Here is a 17,397-nt window from a genome sequence, read left to right as displayed (position 1 = left end):
GAAAAACTAATCCTAGTTCAACTACTCAAATACACAGAATTTCAGTGGCTCTTTCTTGCTTCTTTTGCCTTTTCTCTCATAATTTTTTCATTCACATATTCAACCTTTTTCTCAATACAAAAGATGACACAAGACAGCCTAACACAGAAAATTAGAAATGAAGCTCTAGTAGAAAAAAAAAGAATTAAGTTCAAGTGTGTAGAGATGATGTTCTGAATTTTGCTCTCTTTTTCTTGTCTTCTAATGTGGAAGTGATGCTCCTTATATTATCAGCTTGCTCTCCGATTTTCCTCTTCCATTTTCTTCTCCCAGCTACCCGTTAGAGCTGTCTCTTAGGACATGCAGTCCTTGCTCATTCTGCTCCACTATCCTTGATGGTTGAGGAACCATTCCACCATCTCTGCAGTCCTTAGATTTGCTTTCTTTTTTGGAATGCTCTTCTTTCTCCCTCTGCTCCATTGCCTCTGTTATCCGATGAGCTGCACCACTATTTCTGCTCTCTTGCAAATTTGTGTTTTGCTCTCCCATATTCTGAAATTTGCTTTACTGATGTCCTTGGAGTGATGTGTTGATGTCCTTGTGTCTTGAGGGTGTCCCAACTATCCATGTTGTGTTGTTATTTCCTTTTTGTTCCAGCTGTCCTTGTTTTTCAGATGAAGACAAATGTCCCTCTTTTCACTTGGCAAATGCATAGCTAGGAGTGGAAACAGGTCAGGTCAGGACAGACTTTGCTCTTAACAGATCTGACCTGTCATATAGTTGATCGGCTTGAGTTTGGCCTACAGTTTGCTATAAACTTTTTTTTAAAGTACTAAATATGACCTGTTATTCAGTCTGGCCTGGCTTGAAACCTGTTAAAAGGCCTAATAATTTTTTTTACAAAAATAAAAATATTATTTAAAAAAAACTATTTTTTAATAAACATATTTATTTGTAATATACTAATATGTCATATTTAATATTTATAAGAATTTTTAAACTTTAAAGTATTTAAAATATACAAAATTATTTATAATTAAATATAATAAATTTGAAATATCTCATAATTTTATTAATAATAAAAAATTATTTATATATGTAATTATGTACTAACAGGTCTAGACAGGCTTGACAGGCCAATCAGGTTAATTATTGAGTTTGGACTTGATCTATTAATATAATAAGACTTTTATAGGAATTTGAACCTGTACGTATTTTATAACAGGCTAGATCAGGCCAGGTCAAACACAGGCCAGGCTGCAAGCTTTTGGCAGACCTTTTTCCACCCCTATGCATAGCCTTCTATTTTGCTGAACGGTGCTGTGTAAAGTGCATTAGGCTTATGCATTTATTAGACAGATGTCCCTCTTACCACTTTAATTTGATAGCATGATCCATGCATGTCTTTGGTGGAATTTGTGAATTGATTTAGTTGGAACTCCATAACTTGAGTCTTCCAATAATTAAAAATGTGGATATAGAAAAATTATGTTCTCCAATAATTTGGATGAAAAGTCACAGCAAATTGCAGTGTATATACTCTAACACACCAAATTCATATACTTCATGAGTTTAACTGCCGAAAGATGGAATAAAGGTTATTATTTAGTCCAACATTCTCCATTGCTTGTAGAAAGAAAATGGTAGAATCATAGTTTCAAATTTCAATCTCAAAAGAAAAACCAAATTCAATGTATATAAAAGTCCTTTCAATGGAACAAATTTATATTAGCATGGAGAACTTCAGCTTCTAATAAATACTAAACTAGATATATGTTGTGATATTATTTTAGCAAAAGAATTAAACACAACCTAAAAGTATACTTATTAACGCTTAGTACAAACCAAAGCCAAAACCAAAGACACTCACACACGTGATAATTTAATAGCACAATACATATCCAAAAGCTGAGAAAGAAAACAAGTAAAACTATTACATATCCCACACATTTTTTTTCATGCATCAATGGCATCATCATCAACAGTTATTAGATACTACATAGTGACTAATTCCTCCTCCATACCAGAACTTTGTAACTTTGGCCTCCATGCCTTTCAAAGTCATGAGTTAGTTGAGGAAATATCCGGCAAAGTATTTTGTCCAGAAATTGACAATAGCGCATCCTCCATCTCTTCCAAAACAAGAGGGGTCCAAAGACAATTCCAAGCCCAAAAACCAATCCCATTTCTGCACGCACAAGATTCCACTGAACTTCACAAGCTAGGCTTCCACATGGTGGCATTTCAGATGGTGGCAGTGCATGCATTCCATGATTTGGACTTTTGGTTAGTGGGGGTCCATACAACCCATCATTTCCTTCAAATGAACTTGCTTCAAATGACTGAAGCTGAGTACCTGTTGGGATCTTACCTGTGAGATGATTAAAGGAGAGGTTCAGATATGATAGGAAGTTCAAATTGGCAAGCTCTGTGGGAATTTCTCCTTCCAATGAGTTCATTGACAGGTCTAATGACTCAAGCTGATTCAAATTCCCTATAGAACATGGAATTTGACCTGAAAGAGCATTGTGTGACAGGTTAAGCAAATGTAGTGCTTTGAAATCCATTAACTCCTTTGGTATTGGCCCTTCAAATTGATTGTATGAGAAATCAATTGAAGTGAAGATTGTTAGGATTTTAACTAACTCTATTTCTTGACCTTTGCTTATGACCATTACTGAATCCTGAACATCTGTAGTGCGAAGTTGAAAATCAAGATGTTTTGCCTTAGATTGAGTTTCTCCTTCATTGGACATCATGACTTTCCAATTTGTGAACCATATTCCAGGTAGTTTACCACTAAAGTGGTTAAAGGCCACATCAACAATTTGAATCATTTCCCAGACTCCACTCTCTTTTCCACATCTCATTGGGCCATGGAATTCATTGTTCCGCAAGATTAGGATGCGAACTGCAGATATATTTCTTAGAAAGCAAGGAAAGCCCCCAGTTATCTTATTTCTTCCAATGTCTAATACATCCAAGCAATCACAATGTGCCAGAGAATTTGGAAGTGGCCCTGCTAATTGATTCCCATTGAAAACAATAGTCCTTAGAGAACAAGAACTCGGAAATGTATTGGGAATATGGCCTGTCAGGTTGTTACTCCCTAGATTCAATATCCAAAGGGTCTCACCTATCTTCATTAAACAATGGGGAAGTTCTCCAGATATTTTGTTATGAGAAAGGTCAAGAACTTCAAGCATTGAAGCATTACACAAGGAATGAGGGATGCTGCCATGAAAACTATTGTTTGCGAGAGAAAGATAAAGCGTACGAGACATGTAATAACCAATGTCTACTGGGATAACAGAGCTAAAATTGTTGCTTGAGAAGTCAACAATGGAAGCAAGTTGAAGAAAACCTGGGATTGGCCCTTGCAGTTGATTGTGCAAATTTCAAAATTAGTTAGAGAATTGTGAGAGACATTAAGAATGGAAAGCTCATCTAGTCTCCAAATCCAGTTGGGTACTATTCCTTGAATCTGGTTATATGAGAGATAGAGATCATATAATCCAGATTGGTATTTCAAGAAAGCAGGGAAAGTTTTCAAGTTGCAGAATGCCAAGTTTAGAATTCTTAACTGTGGAAAGGTGGAAAGCAGAACATCTGTAACAATAACATCATCTATCATGTTGAATGAAAGGTCTAACACAGATAAGTTTCTGTTTAGAGCAAGTGCATCTATCAGCATTGGCCCACTAAACTTGTTTGAGGAAAGATCAAGTTCATGAAGTCCACTAAATTGGATAGATAGAGGCATTGGTCCCGACAATTTATTCTTGCTTAAACGGAGATAAACAAGCCCTCTAAGTTGGAAGATACTTGGTGGTATAGTCCCTGATAGATTATTGCAACTTAAATCAAGGAAGTATAGATTTGAGGAAAACACATGTGAGCAACGATGGGATCATGAAAAGAGATGAAGGGATGATGCCACTAATGGAATTGTGACTCAAGTTAATAATGGAAAGATTTTTCATGCCTTCAAAAAGAGCAGATGATGGAATTGCACCTACAAAGTTGTTATGTGATAAATCCATTTCCTTGAGTTCTGTGAGGTTTGACAATGAAGTAGGTATTGTTCCACTAAAGTTGCAGTTATAAAGATGCAATATTGATAAATGCACCAAGTTACCAATAGAAAGGGGAAGTCCTCCAGAGAACTTGGTGTGACTTAAATCAAGAGCAATGACACGAGCATCATGATCACAGGTTACACCACTCCAATCGCAGCATGCAATACTTTCATTCCATGAATTTAGCTTTGTGGAATGTTGATGGTCGAACGTGAGGTTGTTCTTGAATTGCAGCAAGAAGGACCTCTGATCATCGAGACAGAGACCAGAAACGACATGACCGGGACACGTGCAAAGGATGATTGATATCACCAATAACAACAACACTGGTTGAACCTTCATTGCAGACAATGACTCTTAACACTATGAGAAGAATACAATTATTATAGTAAATGCGCTTTCAAATAAGGACAAGTAAGTAGCTCAAGCTATGAAAATGCTTTGTGGGAATGTTTTGGTGTTTGGTACTGCAATTGGTGATGCTAACATGAATTTATTTATAGTGCAACTCCCATGCACCTTCTGAGAAACTCTCGTGCCAAAATTTCCACATGACTTTTTTCTTTTTTCATTCTGGTGATGACTTGTGCGGATCTCTATAATGTTTTTTAGTTTTTACATTATTTGACACGTTCGTCGATCAATCAATCTTGTGATCATTTATTTCGGCTTTTGACAATAATAAAAGTGGTTGGAGAAAGAAAGGTTCATGTTTTTCGATAGCTCTTAATTATTCGTACCACTTGGTTTTTATACAGCTCACAAAATGTTTCATCATGCCATGTTTCCTCACAAACAGGTTTGGACAAATTTTTGTTGTGTTTTACGGTAGTTTCTAATTCCGTAGGTCAATGACTAATTCGTTGTGAATCTGAATTATATTTAAAGATTTACGTTGGTCAATAATGAATTGCTCCACAATACAGAATTTGAAACCCCCACTTATTTAAATGAATTAATGAACTAATTACGAGACTAATCCAAATTAATTTGGCTTAGATTAATTTGGCGATGAAGGAGTAAAAGAAGAATAGGAATCAAACTTACTTCGTTTAACTCTTTGTTCTTTGTTCTGGTTCTTTATAAGTATTTAAATTGCCGTTAAATTAAGATTTTAAAATAATTTAGTCACTCGATTAGATATAGTTAATTCGAAAAAATTTATCCTAGATTTTATTGAATATAGTTTTTATATAGTAACAAACTAACAATATAAGAGTTTTATATATACATACATTTAATTAAGTATTATTAAATTATCAAAAGTAATTAATTATAAAAAATTTACTATGCAAAAAATTATTTAAATATATAAATTTAATTAAATAATTATGTAAAATTTTGTTCACTTATCCTCGAATTGCAAATACAATTATTATGTTGTGTTTGTTTGTTGAGACATAGACACTAATTATTAGATACGGTAATACATATTCATTATTTGTTTGTTGAAATACAAATTTAAATAAATACGATGGTATATAAATACACACAAATTACATGTATTTAATGTTCTTCCTTAAAATTGAGATACAAAAATACAATGTATAAGACACAAAATTTAACTTTTTAATTCTTAATTATTTTTAAAATTATTAATTGTATTTTCGTATCTTCCTTTTACTTTCTATTCTTTCTCTTCCCTTCTTTTAAAAAAAATAAAATTGATATTTGATTTATATATATGCATCTTGTACATTATTACTAAATACATTATAAAATTTATGTATTTTTATAGTTTATATTTATATATCATTGTGTATTTATATATGTGTTTTAAAGCCACTAACCAAACACAGCTATCTAATTATATATCTGCCTAGAATACTAAAAGCCACAACCGTTGGGGTAAAATAAATTTATTCATTTATTATTATTTAAATTTATTTTGTTCAAAATATAAAACAAATATAACTTGTTACCCAAATATACAAAAGTGCATACTATAGTATTTATATATATTTGTCTAACTTATTAAAAAAAATAAAAATTAATATTTAAATTAAAAAATATAAAAATAAATAAAATTTTTAATATTTAAATCTTACCATAAAAAATAAATTTTACAATTTTGACATCAAAATTATAAGTACCACAAAATTTACCATATACAAAATAAACCAAACAGACTGCAAGAGAGAAAGAATAGATTAATCCTACGCAATCGAAACAGAGAGAAAAACGTACATATGAACCTAATTTCATCCGATTACACCTTTAACACTAATTTAAATTGGTCACTGACAATCTTTTATAGGTTGTCTTTTTCGCAGAAGTTGCAACCACAAAAAAAAAACGTACATATGAACTTTATCAAACAAAATTAAAATACAATAAATGTTATAAAACCAACATTTTTTATTAATATTTTATTTATTGTTATACTATCAAAATTTAAGACTAAAATTTAATATAAAAATATTTTTATTGACTAAATATTAATTAAATATAAAAAATTTTATTAATTATATAATATTATTTTTATACTAATTTTTTACTTTTAATTTTAGAATTTTTATTAATAACATCAATATTTTGCATAGTATTTTGTAAAAAATATTATGTGAGAGTCAGAATCATTATTAGCATCTTTTATAGAAAAAAATTTAAAGATCAGTAATTTTAATTTATATTGACTAATATTTTTAGCCAATAATTTAATACTTTTAATTTAACAGTTTAATATTATATTTTTAATCAATAATTTTTAATATTATTAATTAACTAATGATTAATAATAATAAATTATACTGAATTTATAGTATTATTTTTTATATTTAATATTTAATTTAACTCTCCTAGCTATTATGGGTCCTCCTCATGAAAATGATTAATTAGTTCAATAATGGTGATTGCTCGTCGTAACTTTCAGTCTTTCAGTCAATCCTGGAGTCAACTAATAAGCCCAAAGTCACCTTTCCCGTCAACTTTGGGATAACTGGAAAATTGAACACTATGCTTTATCTGTACTGCAATAGTTATCAATATATAATACTACATTCTAAGAAAAAAAAAGTATTTTCTTTTCTACACGTTACTTATCAAAATATATATATATATATATATATATATATATATATATATATATATATATATATATATATATATTTTAAGATATACAAACTCAAAATAATGTTAAAAAATAATTAAAATTAATACTTTAATTTAAATAGTATATTAAAATAAGTATAATTATAAAGATCTTAAAATATAATTATCTATAAAGTATTATAAAATAATAAAAAAAATATAAATAGTAAAAATAATAAAAATGTGTTTTTTTGTCAATTTATTTTAAAAATACAATAAATATTTTTATTTTTATCTAATTATCTAATAAATTTGTTTTTAAATAAATAGATTATATATAATATATAAGTATGTCAAATAGGATAATATTTAAATAGTTTGTAACTTAAAATTTGTTCTGATTATTACGACATTTTTAATGTAGATATTTATTATATTTAATTAATATTTTATATTTCTATGGAATAATAATATGTAATAAAATAGTTAATTATGAGAGTTATGATTTTAATTTTTAGTTTTTTCAATTAATTAAAATTAATAATGTAATATTATTAGAGAAAGAAACATCACTTAAATTTAATATACAAAAATTTAGTATTAATTTTTATATAATAAAAAGGTGAAAACTCAGGTACAGATAATTTTATATGAAGTTAAAAGTTGAGAATTCTTAAATAATTTGATTAATTTGATTAAATTGAGAATTCTTAAATAATTTAATTAATTTTATTAAATTTTTATCTAACGATTTTTAATTTTTAACTTTACGTAAAATTAGCTACACCTGAGTTTTCACCTGCATAGAGAGATAGATAGATATAGAGAGATAGATAGATTAACTTGTTTACAAGCATTGAGTTCTTATCTTTTATTTTGAATTTTTGATGATTAACCAAAGGGGAAAAAATGTAAAACTAGGAAAAAGCTCAAAGTGAACCTACTATAATCAGAAAGGCTTCCAGCTTAGAGTTCTATACTTCTTTCCTCCATGATGTTCATACACAAAATCAAGGTGAGGGACAATCTTATAAAGCACACCATCAGCTTTTTCAGAAAACCACAACCTCCATCTCTTCCAAAAAATGAGTGGCATGATGAACATCCCAAATCCAAAGGTAAACCCTAATTCCACACTCAAGATAGTCCAATCAATTGAACTACCATGATCGAAATCAGTAGTTTTAGATGCAAGTGGTGGCAACAGCCCACAGCCTTGAGTCAGCGGAGGTCCACATAATCCTTCATTGCCTGTAAATGAATCCGCTTCAAATGATTGAATTTGAGTACCTGTTGGAATTCTCCCCACAAGATGATTATATGAGAGATTCATGATAGCAAGAAAAGATAAGCTTGCAAGCTCGGTGGGAATTTCGCCTTTAAGAGAATTCATTGACAAATCTAAAGACTCAAGATTTCTTAAGTTGCTTATCTTTGAAGGAATATGGCCTGAGAAAGAATTTTGTGACAAGTTAAGAGCATGCAAGCCTTTGAAATTCATGATCTCTTCTGGTATTGACCCTTCAAAATGGTTGGATGAGAAATCCAATGAAGTGAAAGCAATAAGAATCTTTACCAACTTCATTTGTTGACCTTTGTTCACAATTGTAACTGAATCTTCATACCTACCAATACCATATACACCCTCCATGACATGAGAGACAATGTGGTCCAACACAAAAAGTGGTTCCATGGAAACAAGATTAGCAAATTTCATCTTATCAGCATTGCTGAAAACTGTGGTTAAAATCCCAACATTCTGTATAAGATTAATGTAATCAAATAAACCAAAAGATAAATGGCCAAACCGTGATCTATCTTCATCATGCATCAATGCTTTCCAACTTCGCAGAAGCGATGATGGCAACAAGCCGCTAAAGTTGTTGGAGGCTAGGTCAAGAATTTGAAGCATCTCCCAGTTGCCAGTGCTACTAGGACATTCAATATGCCCATGAAATTTGTTTGACCTTAAAATCATGACTCTCAGTGTCAAAATGTTCTTCAAGAAGCAAGGAAAAGTATCAATTAATTGATTCTTTCCAAGATTCAAGACTTGTAGATTTTGACAATTTGTCAAAGATCTTGGAACGGTTCCATCTAAAAGATTTCCATTAAAATCTAGAAACCTTAAAGCACAAGATGACGGGAATGTGTCTGGTACATGGCCACTGAGTTCATTCCCAGCAAGACTTAATACTCTCAAAGATCTGTCACTTGTTGCCAAACACTTTGGAATCTCGCCATTGAAGCGATTATCCGAAAGATCAAGCAATCGAAGAAATGTCATATTACAAAAGGATTCATGGATTTCTCCATGAAAACTATTGTTTGAAAGATACAATATAACTATGTTTGCAATTTGGTCACCGATGTCTGCTGGAATGAATGAGCTGAAATTGTTGTTGGAGTAATCCAAGTAAGCAATGCTTTTTGTGAAAATGGGGGCAGGCCCTTGCAATTGGTTGCCATGAAGGTCAAGGAGGAATAAATTTGAACCAAGGTTTTGGAAAGGTCCTTCCATACCTTCCAAGAAGTTTTTGGAAAGATTTAGGGACATCAAAAATTCAAATTTCCAAATCCAATTGGGAATGATTCCTTCAATTTGGTTGTTGGATAAGTCAAGGTAAAGCAAAGTGGACTGATTTCTCAAGAAGGAAGGAAATGCATGCAACTTGCATGAAGCTAATAAAAGATTGTTCAGCATGGGGAAGGATGACAAATCTTGATCATTTGTAACATTTGCATCAACAACTGACAAACTGTTGTGAGAGAGATCAAATGTTTTTAAATTTGGTAGGTTCCGAAGTTTGTCCAATTTTATTGTGCCATTGAACTTGTTTGTTGAAAGCTGAAGCAAAAGGAGTCTTTTGAGTTGGAAAATAGATGAGGGAATTGAACCTTGAAAATTGTTTCCACTTAAATCAAGCATCTCTAAAGATGAGGAAGAACAATTTGGTAGTTCCTTCAATGGGCCTTCAAATCTATTGTAGGAGAGAATGAGTTGTTGAAGAGATGGAAGTGCAAACAAAGTTGAGGGAACTCTTCCATCCAAAGAGTTATCTCCGAAATCAATTCTCACAAGATTTGCAAGGCCATTAAAATGGGTGGATGGAATTGTACCACTAAAGTAATTATGATTGAGAGCAAAACTCCTAAGAGCATTGGACCTATTGAAAGATGGAAGAGGGCCAGTGAAGTTATTGAATGACAAATCTAGATAAACTAAATGGGTAAGATTTGACATTGAGTTAGGAAGTGTCCCATTAAACTGGCAATTCGACAGATCCAATGTTGATAGTTGCCTCAAGTTGAGAAGAGATTCTAGTAGTGGTCCAAAAGAATTTGTATGGCTGAGGTTCAAGTAGTTGAGAGATGCTAATTGATATGGGATATTTTGTGGTAGGGAACCATTAAGTCTTTGATTATCAGATAAATCAAGAACTTGAAGTGAGGATAATTGGAAGATATTTTTTGGAATTTCTCCCACAATGCCAGCATTTGACAAATTCAAATACCTCAGATTCTTCAAGTTTTGGAACTCAGAACAAGTTTCAAAGGAGATGAACTCATTATAAGCCAAATTCAAACTCTGCAAAAATTGCATGTGGAAGAGACTGCTAAAGTTACCTCCAGAGATAGATTCTTGGCTCAAGTCTAGTGCTATAACATGTCCCTTGTTGCAAGAGACCCCTTTCCAGTGGCAGCAATCATGAACATGGTTCCAATGAATTAATTTTTTGGACTGATTTTGGTTATATGTGAGGTTGTTCTTCAAATGGAGCAGCAGAGATTGCTGATGATCAAGACAATAATGGGCAGTGGCTAAATTGATAGTGATAGTCAAGTCCACTAGACACAGCAAGGATATGAAGTAAAACCATGAGTTTGGGGTGGTTCTCATCATATATAAGGCAATGTGTGAAAAATGTTTTGGTGGTGATAAAGCTGGTTTTTGCATTTCAGCTTATGTTACTACTTCCTTTTATAGATTTGATATATACCACTTATGAATATTGTAATAATTTTAGGACCAACCTTTATATGTTGAAAATTCTTCAAATAAATTTAAGATACATACATATTAAATGGCCAAAACTATTAGGTAACATGCACCAATCGATGAACATTAATTCTAGGAGCAATGTTTCTATTAAATGGTCGAAATTGTATATAGTTTTGGGTTCGATAATTTGTAGAAAAATATATAATAGTATAATACCGTTATTTACTAAGATATGGTATTTAAAATGGAGGATGTTTTCATAAAAGACGCGCAAAACTCTTTTTGTAAAGACACTTATGTGTCGCATTATTATTGGACGTATTAATGAATTGATTATTTTTGAATTTCTTAACAAATTAGAATAAAATTAATTTTTTTATAATAATAATAATAATAAACCCAATTGTTATTAGATCTGGTCGAACCGATCAATTTACATAACCTATTAGATCATAGTTTTTTTTTAACAAAAATCAGGGATATATTTGTCTTTTTATCAAAAATTTAAATATGATTTGGTTTAAATTGTATAAATCGGTCGGATCAAATCGGGTCTAATAATTATAGTGCGGACAATTAGGTTTAGTATTGTTGCTATAATAAACCGATTTTGTTTTGATTTATTAAAAAATAAATTATTAACCAATTTAATAAAAATGTTTAATAATATCATGACACATGTAAACGTCTTTAAAAAAAAGACATTTTTAGTGTCTTTATTAAAATGGTCTCCAATTAAATTTTGTCTTTCGCGTATTGTATTTTTATAAATTAAAAAGTAATAGAAAAGACAATTCACTCTTTTAAAGTGTTGAAAATAAAAAAAAATAATTTATCGTCAATGAATAATTCACATTTTCAAAAATTTAAAATATAAAAAACACAATTTACGGTCGATAAAATTACTTTTTGAAAATTTATAAAAATTAAAAGATAATTTTTTTAGGAGAATTCACTTTTTAAAAATTAAAAAAATTGACAATTCATCTCCAACAAATTCGTTTTTAGCAGATTCTATTTATCTTTGTATTTTTAAAAGTCGTCAACCATATTACTTTTTGAGATTTCACTTCCTAGCAAATCATATAAATTTTTATATGATTATTGAGCCCAACAGTATACTTATATCATGGGAGCTAACAAGTGTTGGAATTACTAAACTTCAACTTATATATGAAAAAATAGACATATAATTTATTTGTTTGTTGGCATTAATTTTAACTGTTTTGACAATATAAAAAGAAATTCTGTTAAATGGTCTCAAGACATTTTTTTTTCTTTGGGATTTGATATATATATATATATATATATATATATGACATTTTATTCTGTCAATACATTTTTTAGAAAGTCTAATATATATCTTAAATCCTAATTTAGTTTCATCTAATATCTCTACACTAGCACTTCATTTTCTCCCTTTCAATTCCTCTCCGGTAAAGAAACAGTTATTGACTCCATATAAAGTTCAAGATTTAAATTCTCTAAAGTTTGAATTTTATTTTAAAGAGTAAAATATAATTTTTTATCATTTATTTTATAAGTGAGACCAAGAATAAATATAAAAAAAACCATTCAAAATAAAAAATCACACTTTATCCTCTAAAGTACAAATTTTAAAATTTAAACACATCTAATGATGCCAAGCAAATTATATGAGTTTTTTTTTTCTCCCTTTCATTCACTTCACCGTAAGATAAACTATTGAGAGTAATTGACTCGGTATGAAGTTTTAGCACATTGATGATGCCAAACAAACTATATTTATGACCCTTCCTTTTTTTTTCCTTTTTTTTTAATTTTCCTCGCCCAGTTGTTAACAAGGCAACTACATATATTGGAGTAAATTCCTGTAGTGATTCTCGAGATTGACGTCGTGCACTCAAATTGTCTTTGAGATTTCAATTATATTAATTACATCTTTGAGATTGGAAAAATTGCACAATAATAATTCCTGATCTGTTTTTCGTTAAAGACGCGCTGACGTAGCTTGATGACATAGATATTTGGTGACATGTGTCACCTAATGGTTTAGCCACGTGCAACGGTATGATGACGTGTCAGTCAACGACACATGGCATGCTGACGTGGATAGGTATGCCACGTGTCACAATGCTATTTTGCCACGTGTCAGATTATGCCACGTGTCGCAATGCTATTTGTCAACGTGTCATCCACCATGTCATCGTTACATGTGCACCAAATTAGTTCCTTACTTTGTATCAAATGACTCATTTTAATCCCTAAAATTGAATGTCATACACCAAATTAGTCCTTTTATAGTTTTATTAGTTTTTTCTCATTTTTTATAAATTTAAAATTCTCATTATATATTTGAATACACTAATTTTAATTTTATCTTTTCACAAGTTATTTAAATACAAGTGTTTTCATAAAATATTTTTAAAATATTAGTTTTAATTATACAATTTTTTTTACAATATTTTATTAAAAGAATTATGTGACATATTGATGATATTGATTTAATAAAGAGTGTAAGTTAAAAGTATAATAATATTCCTTAATACAATTTTTTTAATATTTAACACTTTAATAAATATTTTAGAAATACTTGATAAGGCACTTATTAACTAATATAAATTCATTATTCCCATCTATTTTAAGAATGTCCGCTTTCCCATATAATTAACTTCTCACTAAATTAATAAGATAGATTTATATTGTCGATTATAATAATTCATTTTATCTATAACTTTGTTAGGCGGCTTTTTCATATATTACACTATTAATCAATATAAGTACTTATTGTAACAATGACTTGAACAGTATTAAAACAGATACAAATAAACACAAAAGACAATAATAAATTTTTGGCTTTAGTTAACATGTAGTCTAATGATACAAGTTAACATTATTAATTAAAAAATTTATTATAAAATATGTATAATAAAAAATATAATTAAAATTAGTGTATAAAAAATATTGAGAATCTTAAATTTATAAAAAGATGAAAAAAACTTATGAATGGACTAATTTGATGCACAACATTCAATTTCAGGGACTAAAATGAGTCATTTGATGCAAAATAAGGGACCAATTTGGTGCACATGTAACGATGACATAGTGAATGACAGATGGACAAATAGCATTGCGACACGTGGCATACCCATCCACGTCAGCATGCCACGTGTCATTGACCGACACGTCATTATACCGTTACACATGGCCAAACCATGAAATGACACGTGTCACCAAAGGTCCACCTCAGCGCGTCGTTAATGAAAAACGGGTCAGAGACTACTATGGTGCAATTTTTCCAATCTCAAGAATGTAATTAGTGCAATTGAAATCTCAGGAACAATTTTAATGCACGGAGTCAATCTCAGAGATCACTACAAGAATTTACTCACATATATTGGCATGTGATGATAGGCATATAGTCATCAATGATTATTAAAATTGTAAACTAAAAGTATATAGTTAAATTTATTATATTTATTATATATTATTAATTTTATAATCAAAATATATCACATCTCATTTTGAAATTAATATATAAAATTATTTTTGAAATTTTATTTTTAATTTAATTTAGTCATTTAATTTTTAATTGACCCAAATTATATCATAAAATTTTAAAGCGTGACTTAAATTGATTCTCCATCCATTTTCGTCATTGAAAAAATGACATGACCTGATTAAACAATGTCGTTTTGCTGCTCACATCTAAACTACGTCATTTTACTGTTCCTTCATTACACAAATTGTCTATTGAACATGTCTTCTTCTTCCTCTCAATTTGATCGGTAATCTCTCTCTTTCTCTCTCTTTCTCTCTTTTCATTACACAAACTTCAATTGACCATTTTTCTTCCTCCTCCTCCTCAATATTTGTTTTTATGTTGTTTGAAGAAAACTAAAAGATCGGAAAAAAAACAAACCCTTTTTAGAAAGAATATAACTCAATTCACCATAATCATATAAAAATAGCAACAAATCAACACATTATAATCCAATAACTAAAACTAAAAAAAAAACTCAAAAAGCTCACTTTATAATGTGAAGGCAGAACACGGGGGAAGAAGAGACCAAGCACGGTGATACAAAGACTGGTGAGTGGGAGGCAGCAGCGACGCGAGCCCCGTCGGATGAGGACATGGCGACAACGATGAGAAACACACAGTGGCACAGGAACAAAGAGACGCGATGACACACTGAAGGCGAGCCACGGACGAAGGCGACAATGTAGTGCCGGAGATGCACAGGAGCCGAGACGAGACACAGAGGAGACGATGACATGGAAGCAACCATGCGGTGGGCAATGGCAGATTTGTGAGTGTGACAATGTGAGAGAGTGAGCGGGAGGCGAGACGGAGGAGAGATAGAGGCGAGACGCGACTCGTGAGTATGCAATGTGGTGGATCCGGAGAGAGAGAGAGAGAGAGAGAGAGAGAGAGAGAGAGAGAGAGAGAGAGAGAGAGAGAGAGAGAGAGAGAGAGAGAGAGAGAGAGAGAGAGAGAGAGAGAGAGAGAGAGAAGAAAAGAAAGTGGTCAATTTGTGTAACAAAAGAACTAAAATGATATCGTTTAGGTGTGAACAGCAAAACATCGTCATTTAATCATGCCATGTCATTTTTTACAATTTGAGTCAATTGAAAATTAAAGGGCTAAATTGAGTCGGAGGTCAAATTTCAGCGACTATTTTTAGTATTAACGTTGTCACTCTTTCATTAATTACAATTGAAATCAAATCTTTTCTTCCAAAATTAAAGAATTCTCCCATCCTCTCTCTCTTTCTATATCTTTCTCATTCCTTCTTCCAATCTATCTCTCATATATCATTATCAATAACTAATTACAAATTCGACAATTAAAATACACAATATAATATTCTCTGATATAATTGTATTCAAATTAAATTAAAATTAAAATATAGCTATATCATATATTACTAACTAATTTAATAACCAAAATGTGTCATGATATATCCGTTATAAATCAATTACATACTATAACTCAACTCTATACGTTATAGATCGGCCATCAATATTAATATTGTATCAAAACGCTCTAAAATACTTTTAATTGCTATCAATATAATTTGAACAAATAAAATTGTCACGGACGCTTGCTCCAATTATAAAAGGGATAAGTATAGAAAGGAAAAAGGGTAAGAGATTGATCTAAGAATTATTCATCAAATAGAGCTTGTAACACTCTAACTACCAAAACTCACGCTTTTGGCTGCGCGACTCTGATAGTTCGGACATTACGACATTTTTTATACTATTTAATACTAAAATATGAGCATGTTTTAAAACTTTTAAACCGCAATACCGATCCAAAAAAATACTTTTGCTATGTGAAGTATATCCATAGATACCATACAAATTACAAAAACTCATAAGGATTACATCCATAAATATACATATATACATATAAATAATATTACAAGCATTAACCAAAACAATCCCTATCCCTCTAACAGAATATATCAAGATAAAGGCAAGGGTACAATAAACCATAACTAAGACAATACATAGCATCACAACAATAACTAAATAAACTCTTCGTGACTTCGGCGCCCATATCCTGAAAGGGAAAAAAATGTAGGGGGGTGAGAACATCATCCTCGAAAGGGTTCTCAATAGAGGGTTTTTGGGAATTACTGTAATAGCATACGTGAAGATAACCGCACCAGTGATTAATAACTGTCTTATGCCTCTTTTCGAAAACAACGGTTTACAGTAAAAGTAAAGTCCGAAAATCTTTTCTGAAAGAAGAACCGTTCAATTCTCAAAAACTCAAAAGCCTTTCAAAAAGGTTTATCTATACTAAACCAAAATAGCGTTTCATACTTTTTCAAATCAGAAACACAAAATCGAAACCAACCATCGGTCCATATCATTTCAACCACGGCCCTAGGCCCAAACAATCCAACCATCAACCAAATCACCACAATCCAACAGAGTCCCAGTCGCAAACACAGATAGAAAGTTCAAACACAAACAAACAGTTACAGCAAGTAGAACAATTAGCAGTTAATCACAAAGGCAAACCAAGTATAATATGCACACCCAAACAATATCACATAGATGCACATGATGCATGCCTGTTCCTAGTGGCTGATGATATCATCTGTCGGTTATAGAGCCAACCCGACAAGTCCTGGTAGCTAACCATTGGACTGTCCTCTGTTGCGCATCCCCGACTTGAGTTATACTTAGAATAAACTTGATCATAATCATGATCCATATCCAACACCCTCACTGGTGTATATTCACGGGGGCGAGCTCATCCGAAACTTTCGCAGTGCCCGACCACACTTATGACATAGGATCAGCAGA

The 17,397-nt window shown here is 31.1% G+C and overlaps 3 protein-coding genes across 3 annotated transcripts; all 3 read right to left on the bottom strand.

The window, feature by feature from the left end:
• Positions 1-1,926: 1,926 nt before the first annotated feature.
• Positions 1,927-3,385, bottom strand: LOC112727964 (receptor-like protein 19). The gene has a single exon (XM_029290377.2). It carries the CDS (start codon positions 3,261-3,263, stop codon positions 1,986-1,988), a length of 1,278 nt encoding a protein of 425 aa, XP_029146210.2. The 5' UTR covers positions 3,264-3,385; the 3' UTR covers positions 1,927-1,985.
• Positions 3,278-4,400, bottom strand: LOC112719958 (uncharacterized). The gene is made up of 2 exons (XM_029290376.1): positions 3,965-4,400; positions 3,278-3,819 (listed from the first exon to the last, which is right to left on the bottom strand). Exons 1-2 carry the CDS (start codon positions 4,398-4,400, stop codon positions 3,278-3,280), a joined length of 978 nt encoding a protein of 325 aa, XP_029146209.1.
• A 3,531-nt stretch (positions 4,401-7,931) lies between these two features.
• LOC112750684 (receptor-like protein 41) lies at positions 7,932-11,048 on the bottom strand. Its single transcript, XM_025799499.3, has one exon. The coding sequence runs from the start codon at positions 11,044-11,046 to the stop codon at positions 8,038-8,040; it is 3,009 nt and encodes a 1,002-aa protein (XP_025655284.2). The 5' UTR covers positions 11,047-11,048; the 3' UTR covers positions 7,932-8,037.
• Positions 11,049-17,397: the final 6,349 nt, after the last annotated feature.

This window comes from Arachis hypogaea, chromosome 2, assembly GCF_003086295.3.
Source record: "Arachis hypogaea cultivar Tifrunner chromosome 2, arahy.Tifrunner.gnm2.J5K5, whole genome shotgun sequence".
NCBI classification, from domain to species: domain Eukaryota; kingdom Viridiplantae; phylum Streptophyta; class Magnoliopsida; order Fabales; family Fabaceae; genus Arachis; species Arachis hypogaea.
This window is presented reverse-complemented; position numbering and strand designations above follow the sequence as displayed.

What these genes read in the sequence shown, in the direction of transcription:
- LOC112727964 (XM_029290377.2), bottom strand. Translation starts at nt 3,263, where the DNA reads ATGTCTCGTACGCTTTATCTTTCTCTCGCAAACAATAGTTTTCATGGC.
- LOC112719958 (XM_029290376.1), bottom strand. Translation starts at nt 4,400, where the DNA reads ATGAAGGTTCAACCAGTGTTGTTGTTATTGGTGATATCAATCATCCTT. An exon ending in ATCATCTGCTCTTTTTGAAG is followed by an intron (nt 3,820 to 3,964) that starts GCATGAAAAATC and finishes ATAATCTATCAG; the next exon opens with GGACTATACCACCAAGTATC.
- LOC112750684 (XM_025799499.3), bottom strand. Translation starts at nt 11,046, where the DNA reads ATGCAAAAACCAGCTTTATCACCACCAAAACATTTTTCACACATTGCC.